At 38.9% G+C, this 26,398-nt stretch overlaps 1 protein-coding gene and 1 non-coding gene across 2 annotated transcripts in view; both read right to left on the reverse strand.

The window, feature by feature from the left end:
* Positions 1-26,398, reverse strand: part of KAT6B (lysine acetyltransferase 6B) — a 166,086-nt gene that overhangs the window by 49,554 nt on the left and 90,134 nt on the right. Inside the window, exons 2-5 of the mRNA XM_052639305.1 lie at positions 15,073-15,181; positions 4,168-4,283; positions 3,843-3,924; positions 1,344-1,476 (exon numbers count right to left, since the gene is read on the reverse strand). Coding sequence (XP_052495265.1) covers positions 1,344-1,476; positions 3,843-3,924; positions 4,168-4,283; positions 15,073-15,181 — 440 coding nt within the window. The remainder of the gene's footprint in view (positions 1-1,343; positions 1,477-3,842; positions 3,925-4,167; positions 4,284-15,072; positions 15,182-26,398) is intronic.
* On the reverse strand, positions 5,027-5,097 carry TRNAG-GCC (transfer RNA glycine (anticodon GCC)). Its single transcript has one exon. It is a non-coding gene; the product is annotated as a tRNA-Gly (tRNA).

Consider the following 26,398-nt stretch of genomic DNA (forward strand, 5'->3'; position numbering starts at 1 on the left):
CCCTGAGGATACAGTCCCATTTCAAGAACAATGCTTAACACTGGATGAACACAAAAACACATAATTCCTACTTCAAGTGATGCTAATATGAAAGATTTTATTTATGAATATGTTTCATGTTTGCCTCTACAAATTAACACAAATTCAGTATTAGAATGTCCACCAGTTAGAAGATTTTCATAAAGTTTCACAAAACACTCTAGAAAGGAATACGCATTTTCTATTTCTCCTTTGGGAGATAAAAGTGCAGGAGGATACTGTTTTCCTGAGAGCAGGTAATAATAAAATGAATTGCTTCAGATAAAACTAAGGGAGAGGGGAGAGTAAGCAAGTAAGACACCTGGTGTTTGTTCACTGTGTGTAGAGTTCCTGTTCATTTCTACATTATAATGACCCTTTCACTAAGCCCAAAGAGAAAGGCAATGGTCTTACAGACAGAGCTGCTTCAGATATACAAGTATACAGATTTCATTTCTAAACTCCTTACCTAATGCTGATATTCAGTTCTATATTCTATATGGGTTAAAAAAACAAACACACTCATTACACCTCTTTTCTCTACTTCTCCAGTAATTCCAGCTAAATGTTCTATTTGGCTTTAATGGCAACCACATGGCCACAGGCTAGAGGAAATGGGGCTAACATAGCATTGGGTTGGCTAAAAAGTATATCGTTTGGATTTTCCCTAAGATGTTATGCAATAACCTGAATGAATTTTTTGGCCAATCCAATAGAACTGCATGCTACTGCAAATATATTATTTTGTCTATATGTTTGTATACATGTGCACATACCAAATGGTCCTGTCTAACTCTCTGGAGACAAACATTAGGACAGTCATTTGCAGATTTCTCAGAAGCTTCTATTTCATAAAAGGGATCTTAAAAAGTTGTAATACTACATTAGCACCAGAAACGAGGAGTATTTTTCTAAAATGTTATCTGGGGTAACAAGAGAGAGTCATTATAGATGTGAACAAATCCCTCTCTTGTTTTAAAAATTCCTATAAAAATATTTATATAATTAAGCTCTTTTAATGTTCAGCCAGTAATAAAGTAGGCACAATGAGTGTTTCCAATTCTTACATTCTGCTTCTATCCTGCTGGTCGAAAAATGTCACTAAGCATCACAGATACTGGCAACAGAAGACCTCAAAATGCCAACTGTAATTTTAAATGTTATTTTCAAAAAGATTTCCACAGCTTATGCAAAAGAAGAAATATTCCTCATCCCTTGAGTTTGTAAAAATGATGCTAAAAAGTTAATGGGATCTAAGGGGGTTACAATCAACTGCATTTTAAAGCACAACATAAAAGATTTTTTTTGATAAGATCTCAACCTACAACAATCGTTGCTTTAATTTATTTTTCGGTCGTCCAATGGGTTTTGCATATCGTCGTTTTATTTGTGCAGCTTTCTCATGAAGTAGTTTTCTTCCCTTTTTCTTTGGTCTGCAGACTTGGCAAATCCACATCCCTGAATTAATATATATATGAGAGAAATATTTTAATGTTTCATTTTAGGAGAGAGATTAAATATAAACTGCAGCTGTAATAAGCTGCCCAAGGATGCCTGTATGCAGAACTTTACCCTAGAAGGTGGATCGTTCCCTTCTGTCATTCTCCTCAGGAAGCTGTCACTAAAGGTCAGTTTTCCCAGGGTCAAGGTGATGAGAGCAGAGGGCTGACCCATCTGAGAATTCTTCCAATAAGGTTTTGCCCAACATGTCACCAAGCCTCCCCACCACGTAAACACACGTGAAAACCCAGTCTTGTCAGATATATATTTTTGGATTTGAGGGAGACATTTTTAAGCCAACTGGAACATTTTTAAGTCAACTGGAACTTCTAGGAAAAAGAAGTTTCATCTCTTTTGGGGAATTTTCTATAGTAAATAAGTTATAATTCTAATATATAGTTTTGAAAATGAAAACTTCAAACGTTTAAGTACTGTGGAGCTACAATAATTTGAAGTGTGGCATATGGAAGCAGGTCAATGGATAAGAACTAAAAGGCCAGAACAACGGAGAGGTTTAGCATATCATAACAGTCATATTTCAAATCAGTGGGGAAAGGATGAAATGATTCAGAAAGGGGTGCTAGAACAAATAGATGTCTGTCTGGAAGGAAAATAATTACTTCCTATCTTTTATAAACACAAATTCTAGGCAGATGAATATTATGTGACAAAATTAAATGTTACATAATTTAAGCATGACTGATACTTAAGACTGAAGCCATAAAGAAAAAGATTCATGGATTTGACTACATGAAAATATAAAGAGCTTCTGCAAATCAGTAAGAAAAAGGTGAAAACCCTTAATAGAAAAATGATTAATGGATAAAAACAGGTGCTTTACAAGATGATATACAAACAGCCAATAACCAAACACAAAAAAATGTTCAATTTCACTAAAGAAAATAATTATCAGACATATTTTTTCTATTATCTAACTGGTAAAAATTTTAAATAATAACACTGTATTACATTGAATCTAAGCTATTTATGACTACAAGATGCATCTGATTTCAAAAATGTTAAAATGTTTTTTAAAAATGTCTGTCTTAGATTCAATGAAATATAGTAATGGTGAGTTTTGATCATCACACAGGGAAACAGGTATTCTCATGCACTGCTGGCTGGCCTGAAAACTGACATGACCTTTCATGGACATAGCCTTCAATCCAGAAATTCCTCCGTGAGGAATTTATCTTAAGGCAAGAATTGTTGATGAAAAAACTGGAAATATTTGTAATATTCACTAGATGAAATTGGTTAAATTTTTTTTTTTAGAAGAACATGGGGTTGCAAAATCAGTTATGTTCAGGAACCACCCAGGTATAATATATGTGACTGAAGCAAGCTGGAATGTAAAGCAACAGGTAGCAGTGAGACTGAGGCAGGATGGAACACTGGCAAATTCAAATTCAAAAATCTTTAAATACAGAACCAGATCTTCTGTTACACAGTTAAGAGAAGTCTCAATAAAACATTTCTGTGGCCCACAGTCATCATGCTTATAATCTTGGCTCTATATACTACGGAGTTCTACACACTCATTAAAAACTATCTTTGGAAGAATATTTAATGATGTGGGAATATGAGAATCTATTGTTAAGAGGGAAAAACCATTAACATACAGAATTTTCCATTTCTTTTTAAAAGGGTGGGTGGGGCAGGGAAGGAATTTCTAATTGATTATTCTTTCCATTCCTTTATGTCAATCGGTACTTTCTAAATTTTTCACAATGAAAATGTATAAACTTTGTAATAAGAAGGCAAAGTTATTTATAATGTTCAATATATTATCATATGAGAAAAAGAAGGCTAAACTTGGCTGACTACCCAATAAACGGAGAAGAAAATCCGTATTCTATATGGATACACCCATGTAAGATAGTTCAAATCTTCATGTTCAAGATTACTGATCGACGGCTAAGGAAATGGTAATGGCTCCTGTTATAGGACTTTTTGGGGGTCATTATCACCATCATCGAAAACAGGTAATGTTTTACCTCTGAACACTATACTGAATAACATGGAGAATACTCTAAACTTTTGACCTACATAGTCTAAATTTATTCTAATGGGGAGTGGTTTTAGGAGAAGAATGATCTTTTTAGTCCTTTGTCTGAATTACAGTATTTATTATATACATTACCCCCAAATTATAAGCTTTTACACTTCTCTGCTCACAACCTGTACTAAACCCACAAGTATAAGGAAGGTGGGAGGGACGAAAAAATGCTTAAAGAACCTATATACTCCTGAGCTGTCAGACATTAGGACTAGGCTAATGTGTACCTAATAAAGCACATTTTTTAATAGGTTTAAAGGTTCACCTTTTGGCATTCTGGAAAGTGGGGGATCACAGCACTCCATATGGAATCCTCTATCACAGGAGTCACAGAAAAGCATATTATCCTGTAATGTAGCATATTAGAGACTAATTGAGACTGAAATCAACTGTAAAAGGCCACAAATTCTTTTGTTATCTGGTTAACAATAATAAAATATGATAAAGTAGCACCACGATCCCTACTGAAATTTGGTATCACATGTCCCTAAACATTTAAAAAGAAAATAGCAGCAATCTACAAAAATGAAAAACCTTAACACTGAAAGCCAACAATTCACCTGGAGATGGATACTGAGAGCCATACTTACTGCATTTTTGCCTTGGATTCTACACGCACTGCACGTCTTGCATTCGATGCACTGCCACCTTAAGGCCTTTACATTTGTTGTTAATTCAGGACAAAATTTCAAACAGGATGGGTGTCCTATAAGAATAAAAAAAATAGACTGCTTTGTGGGAATGGTGCCTTCAATTTTTTAAACTCACTAATATTTAGTGACGATGCCATCCAAAGAACCTTAGGAACTTGAAAACACGAAAAAAATCAAAGATTCCAAATTATATTTTCCCTTCTGCCCTTCCCCCCGGCACCGATATGTGACAGAGTGACTGTACAAATGTTTTCCCTAAGAGAAACTTGGAAAATGTATACCAATTCTAATCACAAGTCTTGGAGAACCTGAAGATAATGTATGCTCAGATCATGTTCTCATACCTGTGCCTTCTGTTAAATCTCTTGCCCTTGCCCTCTTCATCAACCACCATCTACCCCAAAGCTTTCTGGCCTGCTGGCCTGTGAGGAGAGTGCTGAAGTTCAAATGATTCCTACTTTCTGTGCGTAATGAAATCATAAAACATAAAACAACAGTTAACTAAATAAAAATCTGATGCTGCTTAACATAATACAATGAACAAATGCAAAAAAAGAAAAAAACTCAGTAGTATACAAAGACTATCCCATTGCTGGGATATACAAAGAAGACACTACTGCCATCTTGCCCCGGGTTCCTGAATTTAAAATCTGTAAGTGGGAGTTGTCATTTAAGTCGCTAAGTCACGTCTGACTCTTTGCGACCCCACTGACTGTAGCTCACCAGTCTCCTCTGTCGATGGGATTTTCCAGGCAAGAATACTGGAGTGGGTTGCCATTTCCTTCTCCAGGGGATCTTTCCAGCCCAGGGATCGAACCTGGGTCTCCTGCTTGGCAGGCAGATTCTTTACCACTGAGTCATCTGGGAAGCTCTGTAAGCAGGAATAGAAACAGTGAATTTGGGAGTTAAGAAGTTGCAAAGTCCAGGCTACATAGAACATGTCAAGAAGCATACCTTAGCAAGCGTCCCACATTTTTCTGAGAGTTCGGCTTTTCCACCCTGTTTTGGACACACTTTTCATCTAGCAGCTCTCACCTCACACAGGAAAACTGGAGACCCCAAGGGATAGCACCACTTAAGAAAGTCAGCCAGGCTACACTGAGTAATAGATCTCTCTGAAAGGTTTGGAGAGTGTGAGTCCAGACTCTGGAAGTTTAAAATCTGACGGTCTTTTATCACGTAAACCTGAGACCTCCAAATTTGATTTTAGTTTTCTAAATCTGGTCTTAAAATAGTATGGATGTTAGTAAGTCCCATGTGAAAGAACTTATAACCAAGCTGCAAAAGAAACCTGAGGGGTAATAAAAAAAAAAAAAAAGCAGATTCTGCAATTTCAAAACTGTTTTATAATTTCCTGACTTTGGCAGGCTCATTGTTTAAATATGTATTTTGGGTGGCTGCCAAAAAGGTCCTCCTTCCTAAAGCTTAACAGGTGCTTCATAAAATTCTACCCACCAGGAGATTTGGCTTTTTGAAGTAAAAACATTCAAAATCAATCACCAATACTGTTAATAAAAGCACACTATTCCTGAGTTAAAAAAAAAAACAACAAAAACCTAAACATATGTATTTAAGATGTTGAGCAAATAAAATGTTGTCATAGGATTATGACCTCAGGCAGTAGACACCCAGGCAGATGCATTTAACCTATGACACTTCTCTTTTACAAGGGCTTCTCTCATTCAAATGAATGTGGGGGGGGGGGGCAAGTTTATATATATATAAATGGTATCAATCACCTCTTTCTGCTCAGGAACAGCAAACAAAGACAGCTCACTTTTAGACTTTAAGAAGGATACTTTGAAGAGGGAGGGGAAGGTCTACTTTGATCAGGGCTTTCCCGCCCCCACTTACATAGTGAGGGGGGTAAAAACTCAAGTTTTAAGGAACAGCAATTTAAATTCCACCCTTAAAATGGGTCCCATCAGCTTAAAAGTATACCATTTACTTCTCTTTTTTCTCCCTTTTTATTACTTTCTGAAAGTCATACATCACTAGCACATATGACCTCAATTTCATGCACTAAATTTTTCTCTACATTAAAATCTGCTTTTGTACTTTGTAGCTTAATATCCAGCAACTAAGGTAATTCACATCATATTATAGCTTACTATTTTTTTCTCACAGATATCCTATAAAAATAATTTTTAATAATTAATTATACTTTTGAAAGTTAATGGATTTCAGCCACTTATTCTTCTTCTTATTGCTTCCTCTCACTTTAAGTAATATTATATTGTAACTACTACCATTTAAGCTACCCTATCAAATTCTAAAATCTTTAGTCTATCTTTCCTTCAGGCAGCAATCTTACCTTTATTTAGCTCAAGAGAATTGGCCATAGATCCCTTCCAGCTCTAAATTTATATGATTCTGTAAAGGATGCTGAGGGATGAAGAAATATTTCCATTTTATTTTCTCACTGCCAACTTTACACAAAAGACTGTAACTGAGTCTTGATATGCTAGTACACAATTTATAGTAATTAAAAAAGGACAACAATGCTATTAATAATTCAATTCCTTACCTCCCATTTTAGCCATTCTTTAAACTCAACAATCCCCTCTGAAATTTGGGTTCTCTCTGCTGACACAATTCATGGTGGTTTACACACACACACACACACACACTCTCTCTCTCTCTCTCTCTCTCATTCTTGTAACAGCAGATTCTAAGCACTGATAACTTACAACAGTTTTGTCCAGTGAAACCAAAGGAGCACTGTTTAACATTAAACAAGTACCAATGAGACCAGAAGTCAGCAGAAGCGATTTTTGAGTCAAGTATTATGGGAGGAAAAACCATGGGCTCTGTAGTAGACTGAACAGTGCCCTCCAAATATGTCTATTTGTAATCCCTAAAACACACAAATATATTACCTGACATGGAAAAGCGCCTCTGCAGATGTGACCAAGGGCACAGGCCTTGAGACGGGAGATTATCCTGAATTATCTGTGTAATTATTCCAATCTAATCACAAGTATTTAAAAGCAGAGAATCCTCCAGCTTGGTTAGTAACATGAGACAAGAGGAGGAGGAGAGGTTCAAAACGGGAGAAGGACTGCACCCAGCGGGGAGTGGGAGGCACACAAGCCAGGGAGGGCAAGCGTCCACGAGAAGCAGGGGATGCCGAGTGTGGGACAGCAAGAAATGGGGAAACTGGTCCTGCACATGCAAGGAACTGAACTCTGTTCACAGTTTTGTGGCAATTTGTTACAGCAGCAATGGAAAAACTATGAAAGACTCAAGACACTGGGTCCCTCAGATCAGTTATCTGACCAACTACCTGTCCACTGAAGACACAATGAGGAAAAGGACAGACATTTCAGATCTCATGGTCCAGCAGGAAAGACAACCATTAGACAAGAATTGGGACAGGCTGGCTTGGAGATGTGGGCAAGTCTAGCAAGAGATTAGAGGAAGGCCTTCCTAAAAAGACACCAAAGGATGAGTGAGATCAGAGGGGAGCAGAGGCGGGCAGGGTGGGAGGGAGCAGCATGTGCAGTGACAGGAGAACCCGGGGACGAACATGGGGACATTTAAGAAGAGGAAATCAGCTTGATATAACCTCTTTATAACCTCATATAGTGTGATAGCGGAGAAGGCAGTGGCACCCCACTCCAGTACTCTTGCTTGGAAAATCCCATGGACGGAGGAGCCTGGTAGGCTTGCAGTCCATGGGGTCGCTAAGAGTCAGACACGACTGAGCGACTTCACTTTCTCTTTTCACCTTCATGAACTGGAGAAGGAAATGGCAACCCACTCCAGTGTTCTTGCCTGGAGAATCCCAGGGACAGGGGAGCCTGGTGGACAGCTGTCTATGGGGTCGCACAGAGTCGGACACGACTGAAGCGACTTAGCAGTAGCAGCAGCAGAGTGTGATAGGGATGGTGATGTGCAAAGGGGTCAACAGGAGCCCAGTCCAGAAGAGTGTTTTGGGCTTGGATTTTTCCTAAGGTTAACTGGTGGACACTAAAAATTCTGTGATTAGATTTATGGTTTTAAAAAGTAATTTATGCTGAAGTATGCAAAATGGATGAGGAGAAAGAGTATGAAGATTAAAGCTAGCTTATTATCATGGCAGCTCTGAGCAGGTCTGGTGAAGGCTGTGGATATACTGAGGACGTAGAATACATATTGGGACCTACAATCAATGCATTTTTGGTAACTTCTTGCTGTGAGAGAATAGGACAGAGGAGGGCTTGCAGAACTGAATGCGTAGCTGGTGTGTGTCATTTGCTGAAATGGGAAATCCCCGAGGAGAAGCAGGATGTCGTTGTTTGCTAAGATTTCTGTCTTTGCTAGAGTGGTGGTGGTTGTTTGGGGAGGAAGGAGCAGTGTAAGGTTCATAAGCTGTTTTGGATATTATCTCTGAGGAGCCCATGAAGTGTCAAGAAGAGGAGTCCTGGAGGTGCTTATACCTAAGGGTCTGGAACCCAGGAGAAGCTATGAACCAAAGTGAGGGCACATAGGGCCAAGGATGAAAGCCTGAAGAAACTCTGAGGTGATGAAGAGAGGGCCAAGGAGCTCACAAAAGATCTGGAAGAACTGAACTGATAGAAAGAAAACAGAGAATATGAAATCACAGAAGTCAAAAGATGAGAACATTTCACAGAAAAAGATTCTCAGCAACTCAAATATGACTGAGAGGAGACTCTGTTGTATATTGAAAGATGTCCACTAGACTTTTTTTTTTTTTTTTTGCCATGCCACTGGACAGCATGCAGGATGTCTTAGTTCTTCCAAAAGAGATTAACTTGTGCCCCCTGCAGTGGAAACTCAGAGACTTAACCACTTGCCTGCCAGGGAAGTCCCTAGAGTTTTATAAAAACGTAGAAGGCACCTTTAGAGTTTGCACCATGGAGGTCACTGTTAATCATACCAGCAGAATTTTAGTGAAATAACAGGTCAGAAGCAAGGCTTCTGCTTCCTGTTACTCTGTTTGGACTGTCAATCCAGCTTTGGGCTTGTGGAGAGGGGGGCTCACCAATCCTTCCTCCTCCATCCCTGTCTAGTCCTCTTTAGAGTCCATCTCGAGGTTTCTTCCTGGTTAAGGGGCTTCTTCCAAACCTAGTTTTCAATCTGTGTATAGTCAGTGTGAAGCTGGACAACGAACCAACCAATCCCTGGGGTATTTTCTCACAGTAATCTCAAGAAGCTAGTGACTACATATATATGTATATTGTACCAACCAGCTCACTGGGAGCAGAAGGCAGGCAAGTTTTATTCAGGGTTCACACCAATAAAACAAACGCAGGAGAGACTTCAGGTCTCCTGAGGACAGACTGGGGCACAACTCCATGTCTCTGGAGGAGACATACTTCACTGTACAAAGGTAATCTTCCTGCTCTCCAGCTGCATCTCAGCAGCCGCGCTGTCTTCAGTGTCAATGAGCTTCCACTTAGAATGATGCTGTAATTTTGAACTGTGCACTTATCTTAGATTTGCTAATTTGAAAACACACATGCACAGAACTCATCTGTAAGTAAGATTTAACCACCCAGCAATCTGAGCAGCAGACACAAAATTTCATTTGGTATAATATCTAATACTTATGTGAAGCTAATTAAAGATAATTTGGTCTTAATGAGGCAAAGAGAATATAACAGTGTTAATTTCAAAGTAGGCTGATCCATGAAAGTCAAGTAAAATCACTTCCTAGTCCCAACATTTCCAAAGACCTGAAGACTATGTGATGAGCCCCACAGTCCTATTAGTGTTTCGAACAGCCCTTTGGTGTTTGTGTGATGATTTATAGATGCTGATGATCTTCACAGCATTATCTCACTGGATCCTCACAACAGCCCTGTGGATGCAGGATACAGACATCACCCTCCAAATCTCACAGATGTGTACAGTTCCATAGCCAGCAAGTAAAGAGGACTGCAACACTGCATCTGGGGCTCCTTGTACTATTACCTCCCTTCACAGTTTTACTATCTGCAAACTTGAATAATTTTTTTCAAAAGTTTTGGCAGAAAAAACACAGTTAGAGAAAATACTGCCCATCTGCAGCACTGAGCCATCTTAAAAATACAGAAACTTCTAATTGGCTTTACTTTATGATGTAAGCAGAAGGAAACACTTATTACCCAGGTCTATGAAGTCTAAGCAGTCTAAATGTGACATCATATTAAATGATACTTCAGATAGAAAGAAGTGACTAAAAACCAACAGGCACATGTGGGAAACACATTTAAAAGCAATCCTTATGAGCTATTATCTATATTTCCTTTTTTTGTTTGTTTTACAAGGCTATGATTTTTTTTTTTTTTCCCACAGAAACACCTTACATTAGGGATTCCTTTGATCATTACAAGCAGTCTCAATCCAATCCCAGAACCAACGGGCTCTACAGTATGAGATAGTGGTCACTTCTGTAAGGCCAACCGGGGCTACCAGCCGCTCTGTAGTTCCCACTTCTGAAACTGAACTGGACCATGACACCAGGGCTCCCACCACTACTGGGGGACACTGCTGGGCCAGGCCAACCTGTTTGATGCTTTTTCCCTATAATCACCAACATGTCACAACAGACCACTGTAACTACAAAATCTCCTCAAGCTTTCTAAGAAGAACCATATTTTTCTTCTAGTCCTTCTGTTTAAAGACCACTGCTGCTAAGTCACTTCAGTCGTGTCCGACTCTGTGCGACCCCAGAGATGGCAGCCCACCAGGCTCCTCCGTCCCTGGGATTCTCCAGGCAAGAACACTGGAGTGGGTTGCCATTTCCTTCTCCAATGCATGAAAGGGAAAAGTGAAAGTGAAGTTGCTCAGTCGTGTCCGACTCTTGGCGACCCCATGGACTGCAGCCTACCAGGCTCCTCCATCCATGGGATTTTCCAAGCAAGAGTACTGGAGTGGGGTGCCATTGCCTTAAAGACTAGCCAATAACAAAGTCCACTCATCTACCAGATGAAGTAAATGCTTACAGTGCATCTCCCCAAGTTAGGAACTTTTTTTTTTTTTTTTTTTTTTAAACTAAAGTAGGTAAATCCAGACTGGCACAGTACACTCAAGGGAAGGTTCAGTTCAGTTCAGTTCAGTCTCTCGGTCACATCCGAGTCTTTGTGACCCCACAGACTGCAGCACACCAGGACTCCCTGTCCATCACCAACTCCCAGAGCTTACTCAAACTCATGTCCAAGGAGTTGGTGATGCCATCCAACCATCTCATCCTCTGTCGTCCCCTTCTCTTCCAGCCTTCAATCTTTCCCAGCATCAGGGTCTTTTCAAATGAGTTGGTTCTTTGCATCAGGGGGCCAAAGTACTGGAGTTTCAGCTTCAACATCAGTCCTTCCAATGAATAATCAGGACTGATTTCCTTTAGGATGGACTGGTTGTATCTCCCTGCAGTTCAAGGGACTCTCAGGAGTCTTCTCCAACATCACAGTTCAAAAGTATCAATTCTTCAGTGCTCAGCTTTCTTTATAGTCCAACTCTCACCTCCATACATGACTACTGGGAAAACCACAGCTTTGACTAGATGGACCTTTGTTGGAAAAGTAATGTGTCTGCTTTTCAATATGCTGTCTAGGTTGGTCATAAGTTTTCTTCCAAGGAGCAAGTGTCTTTTAATTTCATAGCTGCAGTTACCATTTGCAGTGATTTTGGAGCCCAAGAAAATAAAGTCTGACACTGTTTCCATCGTTTCCCCATCTATTTGCCATGAAGTGATAGGACCGGATGCCATGATCTTCGTTTTCTGAATGTTGAGTTTTAAGCCAACTTTTTCACTCCCCTCTTTCACTTTCATCCTGAGACTCTTTAATTCTTTGCTTCCTACCGTAAGGGTGGTGTCATCTGCATATCTGAGGTTATTGATATTTCTCCCGGCAATCTTGATTCCAGCTTGTGCTTCTTCCAGCCCAGCGTCTCTCATGATGTACTCTGCATATAAGTTAAATAAGCAGGGTGACAATATACAGCCTTGATGTACTCCTTCCCCAATTTGGAACCAGTCTGTTGTTCCATGTCCAGTTCTAACTGTTGCTTCTTGATCTGCATACAGATTTCTCAGGAGGCAGGTCAGGTGGTCTGGTATTCCCACTCTCTTGAAGAATTTTCCAGGTAATTGTGATCCACACAGTCAAAGGCTTTGGTGTAGTCAATAAAGCAGAAGTAGATGTTTTTCTGGAACTCTCTTGCTTTTTCGATGATCCAGCGGATGTTGGCAATTTGATCTCTGGTTCCTCTGCCTTTTCTAAATCCAGCTTGAACACCTGGAAGTTCACGGTTCACGTACCGTTGAAGCCTGGCTTGGAGAATTTCGAGCATTACAAGGGAAGATTAAGTGAACCTTAACACTAGAGCCAGATCACATAGGGGAGTCCAGAGAAGCACGCTGAACCATCCATCCTCTATCCTAAACAAAGGGACCTGATGACCCCAGTTTTGAATTTCTACCAGGACCCACAGCTCAACTCCAAAGCCTCTAGCTCATTCTGTGTGAAAGGGGGGCTCACAAAATGACTCTGGATATAAGTCTTTTAGACAGCATCCTCAATCCATTCTTCCCCATGTGTTAAAAGAGAAAATAAGAGATCATTTTTGAAAAAAGAAAACACAACACTACACCTACATACCCTGGAAAAATGAGAAACTTCAGGAGTAAAAATATTTCAGTCACCTCTAACTATAAAGGAACTTAAACCTCTCTTTTGGCAGGCTTCAATCTGGGAAAGATGAAAGGAGATTGGTTACATCAGAAAATCTAAGATCTACCTGTTTAGAATTACACCTTTATACCTTGTGAAAAAAGCCTTGAAGTTATGATCTGGAAGATAATGATCTCTTATCAACTTAAGTAAGTGTATCACTGGAGGTAAGGAAATATATGAAGGGAACTTTTCTTTCCAGATTTAAGTACGACTTTAATCTGTCTAGGTGCCCAGACAAATAGACACTCAAGAAATAAAACAGTTAAGAGTGCTTTTAAAGTACCACCTTAAAAATCACAAAGGGTAAACCTTAGACAAGAGAACACTACTAAATTGATCAGGCAGTTACACAAAACAATAATTCATTCAGAATGAGCCTCGTGAGAAAACCCAAAAGATAACTACACAGTCAGAACTGATGAGTAAGGCACTAGCTCACCAGGATAAAACAAGGAGAGTGAAGGATTGAGATTTATTAATCTGAACATACAGATAATGTTTCCATGCCCTTTTGTCACCAGCCACACTATCATGGCAGGTGAAAGAGTTTTAATGAATCTGTAAAGCCCATCAAAAAGACTGTCAGAAAGCATTTCTCAAGCAGAGTTTGAAACGTCTCATTTCTAAGGCTCTCTCCTCCTAGTCAAGTCCTGAGAGCTGCAGAACCATTTAGGGTCTATCAAGTTAAACCTTCACAGGAGGAGGAAGAATCATTACACAGCAGTGTCATTCTTCAGTGTGAAACATTTCCTCTATCCAACCATCAAGCAGCTGTCATAAACAATAAGATTTTAAATTTCTTGCAGCAATCAAGGAAAACAATTTGATCCGCCAAAAATAAAAAAAGACCAACAACTGCTGATGTATAGAGTTCACTTACCAGAGTGTAGACCATGTGTTAGGCTATTTACTTGTGCTCTCTTCTTTAGCTTCCATACAACCCAAGATATAAGATGGTACCTTTATCTCTATGTTTCCAATAAGGGAACTGAGGCTGAGATGGTTAACTCATTCGAAGTGAAGGGGCTATGGCCGGCTTTCTAGTTTGGTCTTAACCACTATACTATATTATTGACCTGCTAAACGAGAGAATGCTATTGTGTTTTGCAGATTTGTTGATGTTTTTAAAGAATTAACTATAACCAGAGCAATACTTGGTGTTAATTTTAAAATAACATTTTTTTGGGGGAAAAGTTTCAGTAGGCTAGGAGAAGAAAATTTAAAGATTAATACAGAGGTTGATTTTTAAAAGCTCAGTAACTGCCACTCACTCTCTTGTGTATGTGTGTGTATATACACATACATATAACCATATATATCTCTAGGCAATTTAAGAAGGAAGGCTGGCTGGTAAGACACATCCTTTTTAATTATCTTTCTTGCCAAGCCTTGCAGCATGTGGGATCGAGCTTGAGTATGAACCTGCACCTGCCTCAGCAGTGAAGTGCAGTCTTAACCACTGCACCACCAAGTAAGTTCCAAGACAAATTCTTTTTGTATAAGCATAATGTGACTTAATTTCCATTACAAAAGTGGAAATGTGTGCTTAAAGTCCTATGCTGAGAAAAAGAGGTGACAGCAATCTTGAAAGCTTTTTGGATATTGCAGTGTACCAATGACCCAGTCCTCGCCAGTATTCTTGCCTGGAGAGTTCCATGGACAGAGTAGCCTGGCGGACGGGGTTGTAAAGAGTCCGATACAACTCAGCAACAGTATCCCTACCCAGTAGTTCCTTGGTTTCAGCATCACTTTCTGAGTAGGCCACTCTTTTCCTATCTTACTCTGGGCAATCTGAGTTTCTTTTATGCCTGATGATTTCTGGATTGTATCAGTGCAGTTGCCAGAATCCTGTGCATCCCCTTCAGTCTGTCACACAGAGCTGGGCTGTAATATTATATTTCACCAGTAGGTGTCAGGATATATTCCTACTCAAATGTATTAAATTGAGACTTCAGGTTATAAAAAACAAGTGATTCTAGCTGCAATCAGCTTGAAAATTTAGAATTTTCTACCCTGAATTTACCTTCAAGGTAGAATATTCCACGTTGAATTACCAATGCTGGCACGAAATCTACGGTTAGTTTAAAATATGAACACATAATATTTTATAAACATATATAGAGAAACTGCACGTAGCTATAATGGGGAGTCATTGTACACACATACAAAAATAACAACTTACCACTACTGCCACAATCTGCACAAGAGAGAAGTTCTTCTGGTTTCTTTTCACGATTTGATTCCTTTGTCCCCAGACAGAAGCTACATATTGGAATGGGATCGGCACGGGGCTATGAAAAAATTAAAATGAAAAAACACTGTTAGCTTTCCACTTCAAAATTAAAAACAAAGTATTAAAATCAAAAGCGTCTTACATATTTCTTTACCAAAGAAAGAACAGGGTATTCATATCAATATTTTCTGCTGATTAAAAAACCCCTCAAATTATTTGATAGTGAAGTATTGCCTGAATAATACATATAAGTATAATGCATAAAACTCAGAAATAATTTTTATTAAGCCAATGAAATTTAAAACCTTTATATATATTATGTATTACCTTCCTGAAATGAACATTAAGAATTCATTTGAAGTCTCAAATCGTTTCCATAATCTATATGCCTACAATAAATTGATTCATCTATTCAGTATTGCAGTCTATGAATATCATCTAGTCAGACCAGATTGCTTAAATTTCATCAAATGTCTTAGTATAGGTTACTATTATCCATCAATTAAACATATGACATAAAATACTGGCATGTTAAAAGGTGACATAATAACAGCCTTAGAACTAAAGAAGGGGTTTTCCATGGTGATTCAGTGATTAGGACGCTGCATTTCCACTGCAGAGGGCGCGGGTTGGATCCCTGGTCTGGGAACTAATATTTCGCATGCTGCGTGGCAGGGCCAAAAAAATGTTAAGAACTTTAAAATTCTGTAGGATCATTTAAGATGATCAAAAGACCATTAACAAACCTTTTCTAACACCAGTGTCTTCAAAAGTAAACCACACCATGCCACACAAAAGGGATAAACTCTCAATCTCTGACATTCCCCTTCAATAGAAGAAACAACAAAACATTTGTCTAATCCCTAGCACCCCTTTAACTCTCACAAAGGAAACTGCTTTTAACAATGTATAAATCTGCATACATTTTAGTGCCTTCATTGTTATTTATGACTACCAGCAACACTAGTATTCCCATCCATATGAAGAGCTGACTGTGCCTACAGGTCTGGTCACATTATTTTGCACAGCCAAACGGTATGAGAACTAAAATTTTACTGCATATTCCAAGCGTCACACGTTGTCTGCTAGCCATCAGAATGTAACTCTAACGCATTTATATTTGAATCTCGTGAATCAAAAATTTAGGGCAAGAAAGCTTAGTATAATCACAATTTTTTTTATTTAAATGTAAATTTAAAACAAGATTTTGCTAGGTCTAACTTTCCACATATACATCAGTGTAGAATAAACCTCATTTGTTCAGCCACTCTATTCCAAAAGCCTGATGCACATAGGCACACAAAATGTTTTTTGCTAACTATATAAAAATATATGTGAATAAATGAAAGAAATATATGCTAGTTTAAAAAACCTTATTCTAAAATAATATTTCAAACAGTAACAGTGATTCCAACAAACATCTTGGTTCAATGTGGCATGTCATCAAAAACCAGAACTCATCTCATGACCAAGCATTTGCAAACTGTTCGATACGACTGTTAATTTCATCTTACAATATAAGCTTTCATTATCTTGCCCTTATTTTCAGTTTAATTTGTTCTTTTAATACCGACAGGCTTTACTTTCTGAGGTTAACTATGCAAATATATTTTTTGTAGCCCCAGTTAAAAAGCAGAGAATAAAACTCTGTTCTAGAAAAACAAAAAAAGACAAGCTACAACAAATTGGTCACTGACTCCTGCCACCATTTTTTAAATGCCAGATAATCAGCACTGCATAATTATGGATCCATAGTTATTACTTGCAAATGCTCAACTGCAGTACCTTGGGAACACTTCTGTTCCTTTAAATAGCAATTAAAAGAACAATCTGGTTTTCAAGTGACAACATTCCCCTGATAGATTCCAGCTAAAACCCAGTCCTTGTACTAATGGGATTCCTACTTTCATTTGATATAACAATGCTCGAGCCATTGCTGCCCTCCTTGCAGTGATAAATAATTTACAAAATGTCACATATCATTCACGCAATGAAACAAATCCAAATCTGCAATCCTATTTTTCTTCCCCAGATGAATTTTTCACTGTAAGAAGACATGGCCATCAGCCAGCATTCATGCTCATTTTTCGTTTTTAACTAAAGGTAACACAAAGGACAAAGGTTGCTAGTAGTTCATGGCCAGAAAGACCGATGGTTCACACTCTGCTCAATAATAGAAAGCACAGATGATATCACTTCACGCCACATTCAAGCAAGCCCCACCATGCTGATGTATGCTCACAACCATTCATTTTAGGGATAACTATCTCACAATACTCTATAAAACCACTGTATTATACAGAAATGTCTGCTCTGCTGAATTATTGATAATTCAAAGCACTTTTTGCTAACCTCAGTATAGCCGAGTCTAATTAACTTTAAAAAACTGTCACTTGTATGAAATGAAACTTTTACAGTAAGACATGTAAACTGGGTCATGGGATTATTATGATTCACTATTCTCAACCCGACTACATATAAACTGTTTCAAAAAATAATCCCTGGTAATAGATTAAAATGAATTCCAATCAGAAACAGGTCTGAATAAATGGCAGCTCAACTCCACTATAGACAAATCATGTTTAAGAGGTCTGAAAATGGAACCAAACATCTTCCAGTTCTGAATTCCTTTCTTTGAAATTTCAAAAAGGCATCTTACCTGTTGATCATATTTTCTTATCAACATGCAAGAATATTTCAATCTCATCTCGAGAGCAAACACTCTTGGAGAGGTATAAACTCTGCAGGCTGCTGGGGAGGCATGTGATGGTCCTGGGGCAGCTGCTAGGCCAGAGGCCACTCATACACTAGCTCATTTAATCATTTTAACAATACTGCCAGGAATGTATATTATTATGCCCATCGTAGGAAAGAACTTGAGACTCTAAGGAGTGAGGTAACTTTCCTAAAGTCACACAGGTTCAAGTGTGGAGCTGGGATTCAGACACAAATCTGCCTTTAGTAAAGCCCATTTTCTTACCTTTATTACCTCCCCTCCTGTCTCTCCTCTCTCAACAAAAACAAATGTTTAAAAATTATTTTTTCCATTGACGGTAGTAATTCTCATGTGCTCATAATCTCTGCCATCCAATTTTTCCCATGACCAAATAGCATGCTTTTAAAATTATTTAAAAAGCAACCTTTAATATGCTACAGATTATTTATTATGGGGAAACAGAAAAGCTGGGAAAATGGTACATTTACAATGGAAAAATATGGCAGACACCCCCTTAATCAAGCAACCAAACCTAGAAGCCATTATGGGACAAACCAACATCCAGTGCCTTCCAAGCATGGCGCTGAAGGACTCAGCACTGCCTGTGAGTATCCTTGCTGGGAACATTTACTCTGACTCCAATCATAAGGAGATAATCAGGCAAACCCAAAGTCAGGGACATGATCTAATACAACTAGCCTGGGACACTTCAAAAAATGCCAACGTCAGGTAAGACCCCAAAAAAGGGCAGAACCAATTTAGGCAACTAAAGTGTCAGGAAATGAAATATAGTTTGTGATCTTCACTTGGTTTTCAAATTTCTCAAAAATACCCATGACCATAAAGAACATTATTTGGATAAGTAGGGTAATATGCACTAAATAGACAATACACAAACCAGAATGTCATTGATTATACAGGAGCTGTTCTTAGGAGTTATGTGCTGAAATATTTTGGAGTAAAGTGTCATGATGTCTACCACTTGAGGTCAAAAGATGCAGGGGAAAACCCCTATGTGTATTAGTGTGTTTGTGTGCAGGGAGGGAGTGAGCAAATGCGGCAAATGTTAATGGTTGGTGGATCTACATAAAGGTAGGAGGGTGTCCACGACATGATTCTTCCAATTTTTTCAATTATCCATTCAATGTTTACAGTTTTCCAAGAAAAAGGCTAGGAAGGCACTTAGAAAAAAAAAAAACAAACACAGGACCTAAAATGAGTTATTATAGCATTTTTAAAATAAAATAACTCAATCCAATTACTGCTTCATAGGAAATGCAGAGGACAGAGGAAGGTATCAGTCTACATAGCAGAGGGACGCAAGTACCAAAACTCTTGAGGACAAATGACCCAGTTTCTTCAACAAATAAATTAAAAGGGAGACAGAATGAGTGAGAGAGGCAGAGACAGAGAAACAGATATGAAAGAAGAAACAATAGATTAAGAGAAATTTAAAAGGCTTATCAGCCAATTATAATGTATAGTCCTTGTCTTGATCATGATTCAAATATACTGTAAAACAAAATGCAATGGCCTATTGAAGGAACTGGGGCTAGTTGGCTGGGAAGAGGCTGTTGGGAGGGGACAGTGGGTGTGCTCTTTCAGGGGGAGGGGTTAGGTTTGTTCTCCATGCTTCCCATGCCCCAACCCTCCAGCAACAAAATGATTTTTTTTTTCTTGTTTCTTTATTTTTCACATTGTGGTTTTATATATATATATACACACACATACAATTTATCATCTTAACCATTTTAAAGTATACAGTTCAGTGGCATTAAGTATGTTGTACCACCAACATTGATCTCTAGGACTTTTTCATTTTCCCAAGCTGACACTCTGTTCTCATTAAATACTAACTCCTTATTCTCCTCTAGCCCCAGGCAAATGCCCTTCTGCTTTCTGTCTCCATAAGTCTGAGTAATCTAAGGACCTCATATAAATGGAATCATACGGTCTTCATAATCAGAAGAGGCCATGAGAGGCTGGGTGGACTCTATCAGGATGTCAAGGACACCAGGGTGGAAAAAGGAGTCTCCCGTAAGTTAGAATCTGGGACCTTTTCAGAGGTCCTTTCCAAATCAAATAGTTAAATGGTTCCGTAGCTAGATAATTTCAAAGGCCCTTCCCAGCTGAGCTCTAATTTTTTATTGCTTCTATTATACTTTAAAAGACATTTTAAGAGTCTTCAGGAATCCTCAATATCAAAATAAAATAGTCTTTTTTGAGGAAACATTTTTAAATTCAAGACAACTCATTTTAGGTAAGTTTTATATTTGTTTATGGTTAGTTTTATTTCTGCCCTGAAGGAAAAAAAAAAAAAGATGCTAGCCAGTCTTGTTAGTCTAAGTAACTGTCAAAAAAAAGAAAGTTCATGCACAGCTGGAGGCAAGAGGACCCAGGCTTACATCCTCGTTCTGACAATGACACCAAAAGGGGTTTTGTCTCCACAGTCACCAGTCACAGTGATCAGGGACATAGTCTTCTCTTTCCATAGTCCCTTATGGATTCTTCTCCTGGAGTCACCTACAAAATTTCTTGAATCTACTTATAAAACAGCTGAGCTACTCCCTGGTAGCTCAGCTGATAAAGAATCCTCCTGCAATGCAGGAGACCTGGGTTCAATCCCTGGGTTGGGAAGATCCCCTGGAGAAGGGAACGGCAACCAACTCCAGTATTCTGGCCTGGAGAATTCCATGGATGATTCCACAGGGTCGCAAAGAGTTAGACACAACTGAACAACTTTCACTTTCATTTATGAAACATATCAATTTAGTAATTCCAAGTGCTGAAAACAATTCCACATTTCTCATTCATATACTCACACTTGTGTCATGAAACGACCTGAATTTATTTTCTGCTCTCTGAGTCTCAGCTTCCCCCATTTTAAAAAGAGCACAATAGAGTCCATGTAGTCTTGATCCAGGATTGCTAAAGTTCCCATGTGAGTGAGTGTGTGAAGTACTTTGTAGGCTACAAAGTTCTGTTCAAACATTGTTACAATTATTGCAAAATTCACTCAGGCTATAAAAACAAGCAGGGGAAACAAACAACTTCAAGTCCTTAATAAACATCAGTGCAAATAATTTGATCTGGAGTCTAGAATTTACTCTATAAAAGGTGGATGTTGTGAGGCTCTGAGCCCCATGATAAGTATTCATCTTAAAGGGTTTTCTGGTTTTTGTTTTTGATGAGTTGATCAGAGAATACAGGGTAGAAACGCCTCAGCCGAGAGTGAAGAGGCCTGGAACCGATTTAATAAAAGGAAAGCTCAGAGGAAAAGGAAACAAAAAGATGTCAAAGGAAGGAAAGCACAAACAAACATAAAATCTTCAACAAATATGAGCACAAAGGCAAACAAAGATGAATAGAAATCTTGTACACCCCAGTCTCAAATGGTTCATCTTTGGAGAATGTTCTCTACACTTCAGCTCAGACAACTCAATTTAAAATTTCACAACAAGCTGTATGAAAGGGCTGTTTTAAGGCTGCTGCATTTATCGCTTTAATTTGTGCCCTCTTGTCGTTTCACGCTGAAATCTGAAGTCAAGGCACTGCTTTCCTGTTTCCTGGTCTCCTCAAGCGTCTCTCTTGTGCCGAACACGAACCCTGGGAAACAGGCTTGGTGACTCTTGTCTGTCGTGTCACAGGTAAGTTAAATGCTCCCTCTGGTCACAAAGCTATTAAGACATGGCGTCTTGCTGACTCTAAGCTCTTCGCTCTTTCTGCTTCCCATGGCTGGTCCCTCGTTTCCTTCGGAGGTGGATTTAGGTACGACCTTATCAGAAGGGCTATCCCTGACAGCTCTCTCCAAAGGGCACTCCAGCAGCACCTCTGGATCCTCCGTGCTTTGCTTTACTTTTCTGCACAGTGCACGTCACTATCTGACATATGCTGTATCGTTTGTCTTTTCGTTTCACTTAGTAAACATTAAAAGAGCAGAGATTTGTTGCTGTTGCTCCAGCCTCAAAGTACATTTCCGGAATAAGTGAAAGAATAAATGAAAAGACTGCTTTTGGGTTCAGACTGACTTCTCTGATTTAACAGGTCCCTAAATACTGACTACTGTTCTTTATGTTAATGTATATTTTTAATGACTACAACATGAAGCAACGACTGGTGGCAAGGTGAGTGCCATAAAGGTCTAATCTGACTGCTTTTTTCCTATTCTGATCATTTACCCTGACTGATATTTATGTTTGGACATAATATTTCTGTGGGTCTGGTATGACAAGATAGAAAATTTTAAAAATCAGCTGGGAGGAAAACTGCCTCATCACTCCCACAAATATTAACTATTGGGGCTCACTCACTCATAGGCACTATAGATTGTATGCAAGATAGATTTGGGGCCATGCTCACGTGCTAGTACCTAACACACAAAAAAGAAGTCAAGAAAGATGAATACACTGTGGTCAGAGTAACAGAATTATAAAAAAGCATTAATCTGTTCAATCTATTTTAAAAAGTATTTTACAAACTTTGGTGTTTTATTATTGGTAATGAGTCACTTTCCACAAAATGCACAAGTGACAGCACTGGGACAACGGAGGATGACACTGTTCATGTGGTTTCGGGGAACATACTTCCTCTTTTTTTAATTTTTTTGGCTGCTCAGCACTCTACTTGCCACTTACCTAATAAAGAGCTAGACTTCATTTCTCACCACTTAACCCACGTACTCAACTGATATCTGTCTGAACAGATCAAGCCCACTCCTAATTAGGATACAGATCGTGCACATTCAGGACTTTCCTTTACAGCTATTGGCTTAAGTCGCGGTCTTGGGAAATAGCATATTTCAGAGTATAACTCTGACAGTTTTTCCGTGATGGCTGAAATCATCTTATTTTTTGAGAGTGTTATTTTGTCCCCCTCGGTGGTCAGTGCAGCCATCCCTCTGCAAGAAGAAGGTCTGGTGACCACACACCGTCACAGCGGCACCGGGGCTGCTGCAGATCCTTGGGGCACAACAGAGCTCTGCTCACGACATGTCCACCGCCATCTTCTCTATGCTCACGTACCCTTCTGCTTTATTCTAAGGCCATTCTTGCATTTCCGTCATGAATCTTAACCTGAGCAGATGCCTAAATAATTTCTTTCGGAAAATAATTGGAGATATACTTATTACAAGACTTTTCATAGGCAACAGTTTTTACCATAATTTTTCTCTGGCCATAGAGATTTTATTATATCACCTCCCTTGCTCATTATGCTTCTCTGTGGGTGACTGGTTTTGTGAGGGAGCCCTACATCTTCCTCACTGGCTCTGGATTGAGTTTCTGTTTTACTCAGGGCAAAAGGATTTATTATGGCTAATGTATGGAGATCTTGAATGTGACTGTTGTATTTCACCTCCTTGTCACAGTCAAGGGAGTTCTCTGTATTTCAAGAGTGACAACAAGCAAATTAAATCTAATAAAATAAAAATATTTAAAACCATCCCTACACATATCCATAAATACATCACTTCTTTTTTCATTTAAGGAATAACGTAGAAACAGAAACAACATCAATGACCACATACCATGAAATTTCCACAACCAAAGGCAGAGTCATAAGTATAAAATAATAAAAAGCTTAGCCACAGAGGAATAAAAAGAGGAGAGAGGGGAAGACTTTCTAAGAACATCAGTCACAATAGCTATCAATTGTGTGGAGGTAACCGAAATCCTCACACTATATCCTGCAGTCTAGAACTTGTTCTAATTAGGCAGGTGTGCCATTTGTAAGAGTGCTGATTAAGGAAAGTGATTCTATCGGAAGGAAACAAATCTGATCTTGGACACAGCATTTAACAATAGCATCTCATTTGTTCTTTTTTTTTCCCCCCCTAGGCAGAGGTGGGAGTGGGTGGGGGGTGTAATAATGAGGCCTACAAATGGGGTGGGGGGGGGGTAGGATAAAGAAACAACTGCCTTTCCCAGGGTTTTAAATTTCTTATCTGGACTGGGACTTGGTTTTTGAGATTTCATTTGAAAGTCCCTCCTACACCCCTACCATTAAAAACTGCAGATACTGCATTTATCTTCTCAAGAGGGATCAAAGTCTGACTCAACACAGCTGGAAATTCAACACATGGTTATAGGAAGTCAGCTTAGGATTTACAAACTACTATTTTCAGTGAGTATGTCACAATATTAGCAATATAGTATAAACCCTACCATAGATTTTGAGAAATGGAATTTAAAAATCAATTCATATTCACGTGTCACAAATCTTTCAGTTTTCTTTTTTTTTCCCGGAGCAGTTTTAAGTTCACAGCAAAATTCAGAGGAAGGTACAGAAATTTCCCATATATCCCCTTGCCCCCACATATACATAGCGTCCCCCATTATCACATCCCCCACCAGGCTCATACATTTGTTACAACTGAAGACCCTACATTCACACATTATTATCACCCAAAGCCCACAGTTTACATAAGGGTTCTTTCTTGGTGTTGTACATTCTGTGGAGTTGGACAAATTTATGATGACATGTATCTACACTTATATTAATAGTATCATACACAGTATTTTTCACTGCCTAAAAAAAATCCTCCTGTTCTGCCTATTCATCTTTCCCTCCCTTCCTGTAATCCTGTTAACCACTAATCTTTTCTTTACAGTATCCATAGTTTTGCCTTTTCCAGAACATGACATAGTTGGAATCATAGGACTGGTTTCCTCAGTTGCCCCAAGGAATCCATTTTAATCTAGAAGTGGTGCCTACATACAAGGCCACCGAGGCATGATGTGAACGTAAACATTCTCATTACCAGTTTCACCAACAGAAACCTGCATCATCTGCTCAGAAACAGAGGCAACCGAGCTGACTGTAATTGGGTACAAACAGGGAAGCAGGGTGAAAAGATGAGGCACAGGTAGATGGATATTAACATGGTGGCTGGTCACCTTCTCAATAATATTATCACCACCACCAACTCCAACAATGTTCTGCCTTCACAGAGATTTATGTGGCAGCTGAAATGCTATGCACTAGTCAACATGTTTTCGTTTCTCTTTGGAGTTACATGTTTTCATTTCTTTTTAGGAGCTAAACTGCTGGGTAAAATGGTAAGTGTATGTTTACCTTTATAAGAAACTGTCAAGAGTGGTTTCTGAAGTGCATTGCCTGGTGGCACTTGGGTTTTGCCAGTCTTTTTAATTTTAACCATTTTAGAGGGTGTGTAAGAGTATCTCACTGCGGTTCTAATTTGCATGGACTTGATGGCTAGTGCTCAATGGCCATTCACACATCTTCCTCTGTACAGTTTCTATCAGGCTCTTCTACCTGTCATCATGGTCTCCTGGAATATACTGCCAAACCTTCTTCCAGTTAAAAACCTGTTGCCCCAGCTATTGAAAATGCTACCAGCAGGCAGGTGCCAGCTGTCATTCCCTTCAGGGGCTGCTTCCATTGCAGAGTCATGTCACCAAAGGATACTCTCCTTCCTGCAGTGGCCCACATCCAAGAACTGCATAAAAAGTCAGCCATGGCCGTTACTGAGCTGCATTGCTACTCAACCGTCTCCTCTGCCCAATGCTGCTTCACTGCATTTCCTCCCACGAGCGTCGGTATTACTAAAGGCTTCCCTTAATAAATATCCTACCATAAAACTTTATCTCAGTGCCTGATTCCTAAGGAACACACCCTATAACATCTGTTTTTAAAATGGGTTGTTTGTCTCACTATTGAGTTGCAGGATATATGTTCTAGATACAACTCCTTTATATATATAAAGGGCTTCCCTGGTGGCTCAGATGGTAATGAATCTGCCAGCAATGCAGGAGACTGGGTTTGATCCTTGGGTGGGGAAGATCCCCTGGAGAAGGGAAGAGCAACCCACTCTGGTATTCTTGCTGGAGAATTCCATGGACAGAAGAGCTGGAGCCTAGCAGGCTACAGTCCATGGGGTTGCAAAGAGATGGACACAACTGAAGGGGTTAACACTTACTTATATATAAAAAATATATGTACTTTGACTATTTCCTCTAATTCTGTGGCTTATCTCTTTATTTTCCTAACAATTCTTTTTGAGAAACAAGTGTTTCATTTTTATGAGGTCCCATTTACCATTTTTTCTACTTTTCATGTCCACTCTAAAAAATCTTTGCCTAATCCAAAGTTACAATGGCTTTATCATATATTTTCATCTAGTTTCATGGCATTCGTTTATCAATTAAGTCTATGATGCATTTTTACTTAATTTTTGTGTATGGAGTGAGGTAAGGGTCAAGATTCACCTTTTTTCCATATGTATATCCAGTGATTCCAGGACAATTTGTAGAGATGTTCTTCCCACTGAACTAGTCCTTCAACTTTGGTCTTCTTTTTCAAAATTTCTTTTGGTTATTCTAAGTTCTTTGTATCACCATTTCAATTTTTCAATCAACTCGTCAAATTCTAGAACAAAGCTTGCTTTATCGTGATTGTGTTGACTAGGTAGACTAGTTTGGGGAGTGCTGACTGTAACATTACTGAGTCTTCCAATCCATGAGCAGGTATATTTCTCCACTTATTTAGGTCTTCTTTCCTTTCTTTCAATAATGATTGTACTTTACAGGGTGCCTATTTTGC

The sequence above is a fragment of the Budorcas taxicolor genome, chromosome 5 (assembly GCF_023091745.1).
Source record: "Budorcas taxicolor isolate Tak-1 chromosome 5, Takin1.1, whole genome shotgun sequence".
NCBI lineage: Eukaryota > Metazoa > Chordata > Mammalia > Artiodactyla > Bovidae > Budorcas > Budorcas taxicolor.